The 9,653-nt window shown below is 39.7% G+C and overlaps 1 protein-coding gene across 4 annotated transcripts in view; it reads left to right on the top strand.

The window, feature by feature from the left end:
• The window catches only part of HEMGN (hemogen), a 31,550-nt gene extending 23,093 nt beyond the window's left edge, over positions 1-8,457 (top strand). For all 4 annotated transcript variants that reach the window (XM_056552106.1, XM_056552107.1, XM_056552108.1 and 1 more), the window contains exons 3-5: positions 1,194-1,573; positions 6,989-7,042; positions 8,049-8,457. In XM_056552106.1, coding sequence (XP_056408081.1) covers positions 1,194-1,573; positions 6,989-7,042; positions 8,049-8,158 — 544 coding nt within the window. In that variant the 3' untranslated portion in view covers positions 8,159-8,457. The remainder of the gene's footprint in view (positions 1-1,193; positions 1,574-6,988; positions 7,043-8,048) is intronic.
• The last annotated feature ends 1,196 nt before the right edge of the window (positions 8,458-9,653 follow it).

The following is a 9,653-nucleotide window of genomic DNA, read 5'->3' on the forward strand; positions in this document are numbered from 1 at the left end:
CTGTCGGTGCAATGTCTGCATGGAAAGTTTCCGTAGGAACATTGCCCATGTGAACATAGCCTAAGATTTTTTCCTAACCGAATACCTACTTTAAGTCTTGCTCAGCGAAGGCTGTGGCTGTGACTGTCTATACAATACATGAATGAACATATGAATAGCTGATAATGTACTGTATGGATAGGCTGGGTCAGCCAAAGCGAGAGTCCAAGCTTAATCTAAAATTAGTGGGTTCAACTTGTGACATCCTTCTACACTTTTTATTTGCACAATTGTTCAGATTTATCAATCTGTCTGAAACAAATACGGTCCGGATTGCCCGTAGCAACCAATCACAACATATGAAAGCTGAGTTGTAATTGGTTGCTATGGGCAAAACCAGGCAGTTTTTGTCTTAGATTGATTAAACTAGGACCATAAGGTTGATGAAATAACCCATTTTAAATGTGTGCTTTAACTGTATAGTAAAGTATATAGGGGAATATTTATCAAAACCTGTGCAAAGGAAAAGTTGCCCAGTTGCCCATAGCAACCAATCAGACTTCCTCTTTAATTTTGCAGAGGCCTTGTTAAAAATGAAAGAAGCAAGCTGATTCATTGCTATGGGCAACTGGGCAACTTTTCCTCTGGACAGGTTTTGATAAATCTAGTGTATACAGTTTTTCTCTCCAAAGGATAGGGAATAAGATGTCTGATCATGGGGGGGGGCTCATGCCGCTGGGACCCCTTGCGATCTCTGCTGTGGCACCACAGTCGTCTGGGCCTGATGACTAGCAGTGCAGCGCTGACGTGGCGACCCATGGACTTACTTTCATTGAGGAGGTGTGGCCGTGATGCCACGAGGGGGACATGGCCATGACCTCACGAGCCTCCGGTGTCACAGCCGGCATTTTTAATGAACGCCGGGTGCAGCAGGGACAAGGCAGGGAATGCCATTGGCGGGACCGCCGTGATCAGACATCTTATCCCCCATCCCTTGGATAGGGGATAAGATGTCTAGGGGCGGAGTACACCTTTAAGGCTTTCTAACCACCTCCACCATCTGCAAGCAGTTCAGAGAAGGTCAGAAATCCTTAATCTCAACACAGGTGCAGAAGGAATACCCATTTAAAATTGGTCATTACATTTTAGTTTGTGGAGATTCTCGCGAATTTATTGAAAAATATATATTTTAGAAAATACTTTTTAATTGTTAGAGAGCAGACTAGCAGCAAACGTCAAAGAAAAACCCAAGGAACTGGACGTGGAAGAAGGAAGCAAGTCAAGGAACGTGAACCTGAGCCTTATCCTGAACCACATTCTGAACCTGAGCCTAAACCAGAATCAGAACATGAACCGATCCATGAACTGCAACATGAACCAAGACAAGAGCAACACTTTGAAATGGAGGCAGAAAAAAAGTTTGAGCTTATGTCTGAGGTGCCGCAAGATCATGTTGAGCACGAGAAAGAACCCCTGGTGCATCATGAAGATTCACCGCCCACTGTGAGTAAAGAAGACACTGCTGATGTGACTCTTCTAATACATGAAGATGCTGGTGGACATTTACCACAAGAGTCTACATCTTTGCAACAAGGTAACATTTTTGTTGATAAAACCTTGATATTGTTATATAAAAATAGATAAATAATGAAGACCTTTAAAGACCTTGACCGGCATTCATCATTGTAGGTGTAAGTGAAGCATTTTTCTACACCTTTTTTTTGTGTGTGCTGGTAATGTGTAGGAGCACCACATTTATTAAATGCTCACAGAGCATTTGATAATTTTTGTGCAGGTCACATTTTCTGAAATTTCTATCTTCACATACACCAAAAAGCTAAGCTAAGTCTGGGCTGGTGTAGTTTTAGAGACTTTTCAGTGGCTTTGCGCCTTTTTTGCGCCTTTTCACAAAAAGGCGCAGTTCATAAAACCCTTCCATATCATGTGTATTGCCAAAATCAGTGGATTGCAACTCAAAATCAGCAGAAATGAGTAAACAAAAAGGCGCAAAAAAGGCGCAAATAAACCCTGCTTGCACCTTATTTGCGTCTTTTCTAAACATAAAAAAAAATGTCTAAAGACAATGATAAATATCGGCCCTTATCTAAAGTGGGAGATTTGTGGAGTCCTTAGTGTCTAGAACCTCCCTGCATAGACTCTAATAACATGTCCTATTGACATAGAATTCTATTTTCTAAATCCTTTGAGTATGGCATGCCGCTTATGGTCTATACAATTTTTTTAAAATTATTTATTAATGGCCTTGTGTGGATTCAATTTAGCATCAGCATTACTGTCCCCACACAATATTACCTACAGGGTGATTAGGGCTGACTTGCCGTATCACCACGATATCTGGTATCACCAGAGCACCATTGGGCACTGTGACAGTTTAGTGAGCTCGGCCGGCAATTGCTGCTATTGGTCCGTCAGTACTGACAGACCAATAGTAGTGACATTTGTGGGGTCTCCTCCTTCCCCCTCCTCCGTTGCTTCAGACAGTGAAGCGATCGGAGTAGAGGAGAAGCCCCGTCGGAGGAGACCAGCTGCAGCACTCAGGGTCAAGCGTCACTCCGATCCTGATTTAACCCTATAAATGCTGCTCTCAGGGTGACAGCAGCCTCTATTAGGTTTACAGCGGGAGGGAACTCCCTCTGTTCTGGATCGGCACTGACAATGGCCTACCTTGTCATGGCTATGGAAGCCGATCAGCTTCTACCTAAAGTAGAGTCTTATCTGCTATACTCTGCCTGTCAGTGTATCTCTGACAGACATAGGCATAATAAAGCAGAGTACAGATGTTTAATCTACTGTATTATGCGTATGATCAGTAAAAAAAAAAGTGATGTGTTAAAAAAATTGAAAACAAATTGAAAAATTGAAAAAGAAATAAAAAAATGGGAAAAAATGGGAATTTTTTTTACATATACATACATAAAAATAATAAAATAAATGTTATATATATATATATATATATATATATATAATATATTACACACCCAAAAATAGTCCCCCTGAAAACATCAACATGTCCCACAAAAAAGAGTCCTCACACAATTGTATCGGTGAATGAGTAAAAAATTTACGACTCTCAGAATACGGCCATTTACAAGCATGTTAAACAAAAATAGTTGTTATGGTTTAAGTGTAGTGACATATAAAAAAAAGTATATAAATTTGGTATCGCCATAATTGTACTGACCTGCAGAGCAAAGTTAGTCATTTATACCCCATGACAAATGAGGAAAAGAAAATGTATTAAAAAACAACAACTGCAGAATAGATTTTTTTTATTATACCACCTCATAAAATGGAAAATCTGCAAAAAAAAATGAAATTTTTTTAATTCTAAATTCACTTTGCTTTCATTTCTGTGAAGCACCTAATGGGTTAATAAACATCTTAAGGGTACATTCACACGTACAGGATACTGTGCAGATTTGATGCGCAGGATTTGTAACTGACGATTAGAAGCTTTGCTCAGTCATTCAGTTTACACTGAAATCTGCAGCAGAAAATCCTGTGCATCAAATCTTGCTCATCAAATCTGCGTATGTGTGAACATACCCTAAATGTAATTTTGACTACTTTTAGGGGTGCAGTTTTTTTTAAATGGGGTGATTTATGGCAGTATCTAACATACAGGCCCCTCAAATCCACTTCAGAACTGAACTGATACCTGAAAAATCAGATTTAGAAATTTTCTGAAAATCTGGAAAATTGCTGCTAAACTTATAAACCTTCTAACATTCTAAAAAAGTGAAGAATGTTTATCAAATGATGGGAACATAAAGTAGAGATATTATTGATGTAAATTAATCATTAATTTGGTGTGCCATAAATGTAAAATCTAAAAAAAAGGCTATTTTTAAAAAAAAAATCACAACATTTTGGATTTTTTTTTAACAAAAAAAAAAAAAAAAAACGCTTAATATATCAATCAAAATTTACCACTTATGTAAAGTACAATATGTCACGAAAAAAAATAAGATGTCCGGCCCTAAGACATCTTCTCCCCTATCCAAAGGATAGGGGATAAGATGTCTGATCACGGGGGTCTCGCCGCTGGGGAATCTCCAATCTAGCATGCAGCACCCACCTGTGAGCACTGCAGGAAGCGCTGGAGGCTCCAAGTCTTATGCCTCCCAACCACATGGATGGAGTATCATGATGTCACAACTCCGCCCCATGTGATGTCATGCCCAGCCCCGTGTGATGTCATGCCCCGCCCCCTCAATGCAAGTCTATGGGAGGGGGCGTGACGGACAGATAGGGGATAAGATGTCTTAGGGCTGGAGTACCCCTTTAAGGTCAAAACAGGCTAAGGAGTAAAGGGGTTAATTGGTTTCAAGACGAACATTGTAAATTGAAACCATTGTATCTTGAGACCATAGCCCTAGGTAAAACTAGTAACTGGACAATCAGTGGTTTGGCTTCTTCTCCAGGGCTAGATATGCTACGAGTGTGTTGGGCTGTATTGGGTGGGTGTATGTATTTATGAGTATGTCAATGTGTATGTATATAAATGTGTGAATGAGTGAGAAGAGAATGAATGAGAGTGACAATATAGTTAATCTGCTTGTGGTTTAGAGGATGGTGGTTGAAAATGTATTGTGGGTTAGTTAGAATGTGACTATGTAGAGGTGTGAAACTATGTAGGTGAAAATGTGGTGTGAGTCTGTATCAAATAAATCAATGTCTATGTCCAAGATATGAAAAATAATAATTTTATTGAACTACAGTATAAAATTACATAAAATGGGAGTGCAGGATCCTTGCACTCACTAAGGCAATTACACTAATCAGATACAGTAAGTTGCCTAAGTTAGAATTAATAAAACATATGCGGCAAGTGTGATATATGTTTTATTAATTCTATTTTAGGCAACTTACTGTATCTGATTAGTGTAATTGCCTTAGTGAGTGCAAGGATCCTGCACTCCCATTTTATGTAATTTTATACTGTATAAAATTATTATTTTTCATATCTTGGACATAGACATTGATTTATTTGATACAGAGTCATACCACATCTTTCACCTACATAGTTTCACACCTCTACATAGTCACATTCTAACTAACCCACAATACATTTTCAACCACCATCCTCTAAACCACAAGCAGATTAACTATATTGTCCCTCTCATTCATTCTCTTCTCACTCATTCACACATTTATATACATACACATTGACATACTCATAAATACATACACCCACCCAATACAGCCCAACACACTCGTAGCATATCTAGCCCTGGAGAAGAAGCCAAATCACTGATTGTCTATTTCTACTATTTTCTGGAGTGCTGAGAGGGTATCACTCCTTGGCTAAATTCTCGGTCAGATTTTTGTGTGGTAGATAGAGTACCTCCATGCTTTAGTGTTTCCCAAAACTAGCAACTGGTTCCAAAGTCTCCAAAATGTCACCCAAAGTACAGAGAATTGGAGATTAAAGAAAAGTGACAAGTTAACTAACACTTATAAGACGAGTCTTCATATACAAATGTCAGAAATAGTAGCTAGAAGCTACATTCATTTTACATAGTGGGCTTCTTTAGGGCCCTGTGCAGTGCACAGTGTACTGGAGATATAAAACGGAGCCAACCTTAGCTAGTCCTGGCACAGATAAAGAGTAATATAGTACTGCATTACACTGTAGGGAGGTGCTACTAGACAAATCAGTGCACAAATCAAACAAATCAGTGCACAACACTACAGGGGTTTTAACAGTGAAATGCCCAATCTGATTGGGCAGATTTTCCAGTCATTGATTTGAGCCACTGATCCAAAGTGTTTCTGACATTGTTTGTTGAGTATAGTTTCAAGTTACAATGGTCCAAGAAAGAACATTGTGTGCTGAAAAATATTGTAACCTGAGGACATTGTAACTAGAGGAATCACTGTACTGAAGTTAGGGTGGGTTCACATTACGTTTTGATAATACGGTCACCGGATTCGGCTGGGGGGAGTGAAAACTGGGCGCTCCCGTATCCCAGCCTGACCCTGCCTGTATCTCATTCATTTGAATTAGCCGACCGGAGTCAGATAGTGATTCTGGTCGGCTCATTTTTACTCATTATCTGGTTTTGTGAACGGACCTAAAACTGCGGCATACTACGGTTTTAGGTCCGGTCATAAAACCGGATACAGGGCAAAAATGAGCCGTCCAGAATCATTTTCTGACTCCGGTCGGCTAATTCAAATGAATGAGATACAGGCAGGGTCAGGCTGGGATACGGGAGCGCCCAGTTTTCACTCCCCCCAGCCGGATACGGTGACCCTATGATCAAAGCGTAATGTGAACCCACCCTTAGAAAGGATTTAAATCTATGTATGACTTCCATGATATCAATACACCAGACAGAAGTCAGAAAGGACATGGAATCATTAAAAACTGACAGCAGTATAAGAATTTACTACAGAATGTCCTACAGAAGGATTTTTACCTTTTGAATGTACACTAAAGGGCATTTCATAAATTATATAAATGTATAACAGACAAAAAATCTTAGTGCTTCTAGTAGGCCACCATTACATAGTAAGGTTGAAAAAAGACACGTCCATCATGTTCAACCAAGGCAGTGAAGGCAAGGTGTATGGGTAGATGAAGGGGATGGGATTTGATTCTATATTTCTACATACACATTAATGTTATAGAATGTATCATAGCTTTTTTTTTTTTAAGCCAGTTTTGCTGTGACCAGTTCCTCAAGGGGACTGTTTTATAAATTCACAGTTCTTATGGTAAAGGAGGTTTGTCACTCCTGAAGACTAAACTTTTTTTTTCTCCAGATGGACGAAGTCTTCATTTGTCTTTTGGAGGGGTTTTTCCTGTAAAATTTCTTCACTATATTTTTTGTATGGGCCATTTATATACTAAAATATGTTGATCATATCTCCTCTTAAATGTCTCAAGAGTAAACAAATTTAATTGCTTTAATCTTTTCTCATAGCTAAAAATTTTTATGCCCCTTATTAGTTTAGTTACACACCTTTGCTCTCTTTCCAGCTCTAGGATATCCTTTTTATGAACCAGTGCCCAAAACTGAACAGCATATTCCAGGTGAGACCGTACCAATGCTTTATAAAGGGGTAGTATTGTGTCCCTGTCGGGCTAGTCCATGCCTATTCTGATACATGACAATATCGTGCTGGCCTTAGAAGCAGCTGCCTGACATTGCATGCTATTCTGTAGTCTATGATCTACAAGTACACAAGTACACAAGTCTTTACCAGTGACTCTCTCAGTTTTACTCCCCCTAGGACATATAATGCATGCAGGTTATTAGTACCCAGATGCATAACTTTACATTTATTCATACAAATGTAAGTAGATATGCAGGATGGCACTATCAGTTATCAAGGTAGCTCACAGGTTAACAGATGTCAGTGCAGCAATGGAACACTGTTCAGAGAGTCAGCGGTGGTGCTGGAAACAAGCATCGAAATAGATATCAATAAGTGGTAATAGCAGAATACAAAGAATATCCGCACTCACCGCACAAAAAGCGACTCGATGCTCCTAGTTGGAGATGCCAATGGACTTGGGTGTCAGACTATGCATAGCGCTCAGATAGCGAGGCTATCGCCTCGCTATCTTAACGAAATTGTCCGTTGTGTTATATACAGTATATGTGTATCTAAGATAGAAAAATAGGACGGTACACTTAGTGACTGTGGTGACAACATGACATATGTTGGTACAGTACTGTATAAGCAACAGGACAGAAGTAAATAAAATATGTAGTAGTTACCAGGAATCTAAGGATATTTTTAAATCATGAACTGTACCCTAATGAAAGTTTGCTAGATCTATGAGATTATCACAAGATTTTGGCAATTTGGCAAATTGACTATGTGGCAACTTTGGTCACAACACAGGTTTCTTCTTCAAGAATCGCAGTCATGCTGCATGCATCACACCTAATACAAGTAAATGTGTCCGCATTGTGTGTAAATTACTGTGCATCCTGTGTCATGGCCAAAGTTGCCCTGTAGCTTTTTTGTCATGCACATTTTTAAGGTATTAATGGTACCTAGTAAAACTATTTTTAATTTTTTTTTTGCAGATAAAGAAGTAATGTCTGATCTTGGACCAGCTACAGAAACACATGAGGTCCTTGGCTTTCCTCTTGAACAGGAGCAAGTGGAGCATCAGTACTATACACCACTGCTTTAACTCTACTGTTACATAAGTTCTCATACTATATAAGAGTAATATTTTTAGTTTATTTCTTTATGTTACACTGAAAACCAATAAGGTCAAATGTGTTAACTGCCAAACTCAACAACCATTGTCTTTTTCATGGCTTTCAGTGACATTCAAGACATAGATTTTGATTATGTGAATGATTCATTATTCTATTATCTTTCAGTTACTTCTTTTTAATGTGTAAAATGTGTTTTTAATAAAGTACATTTATCATGTGAGATACATAACCAGTCACCTAAAAAGGAAATAAAGGCATTATATTCTTATCTCCCCAACTTCTTATTTATTCCAAATGTGTAGCAGTCATTTTTAAGTTTTTTTTCCCAACAGTTTTCTTTGAATAAACCAGTAGCATTAATCTACTTGATTTAGCAGTAGGGGGCGTTATAAAGTTGCTTATTGAGGGCAATCTCTACTTTGTTAGTTGGGACAGTCAGCTGAGTATGATAAAAGTGTGATAAAAGTAGAATGGATCTGGTACTAAAAAAGAACTCTCATTACAGAAAAGGACCCCTAAAACACCCATACAACATTATATTGAAAAATTGTTATCTAGAGGAGTGGTTCTCTCATGGTTGGCCAGTATACAAAATGATGGACAGGGCCGATTCTGCCTATAAGCAAAATAGGCAGCCGCCTAGAGCGCCCTCTTGATGGGACGCTGCTCTGCCTGCTGCAAAAAAAGTTAGTAGCCAGCCAGCTTTCGAAGCACCCGCCTCTTATTCGAAGCAAACGCCCTGCCAGCACCACCGCCACACCCCCCCTCCGGGCAATCACGTTTGTCCGCCTCAGAGGAGTACTGCTTTCAGCGGTGATGTGCTCCTCAGAGGCAGACAGGCATAATCGATGATGTCCTCGGCCCCATGACATCACAACTCTGTCTCCACCCCTCCACCACCGCTCCGGCAAAAGAGGACAATGATGGTGCTGCTGACAGCCGAAGGGGGCTTGTGTGTGGATTCTTACAGCATGTGTAAGTGAACGATTATGTATGTTTGTTACAGGATGTCACCCCAGTAGTATAGTAATTATGGTACAGTGTGTCACCCCAGTAGTAAGGAGATTACATGAGGAGGAGGGTTGTTACAGCGTGTCACCCCAGTAGTAAGGAGATTACATGAGAAGGAGGGTTGTTACAGTGTGTCACCCCAGTAGTAAGGTGATTACATGAGGAGGTTTGTTACAGTGTGTCACCCCAGTAGTAAGGGTATTACATGACGAGAAGGTTTGTTACAGTGTGTCACCATAGTAGTAAGGTGATTACATGAGGAGGAGGTTTGTTACAGTGTGTCATCCCAGTAGTAAAGTGATTATAAGCCAAGAGGTGTGTTACAGTGTTTCACCCCAGTAGTAAGGTGGGTGTGTCAAAGGGCAGAGAAAAATGGGTAGGGTCAAGCTCCGGCAAAATTCCTCTGGCCTAGGGTGGCAAAAATCCTTGCACCAGCCCTGATGATGGAATTGA

This window comes from Hyla sarda, chromosome 1 (genome assembly GCF_029499605.1).
Source record: "Hyla sarda isolate aHylSar1 chromosome 1, aHylSar1.hap1, whole genome shotgun sequence".
In the NCBI taxonomy this organism is placed as follows: Eukaryota; Metazoa; Chordata; class Amphibia; order Anura; family Hylidae; genus Hyla; species Hyla sarda.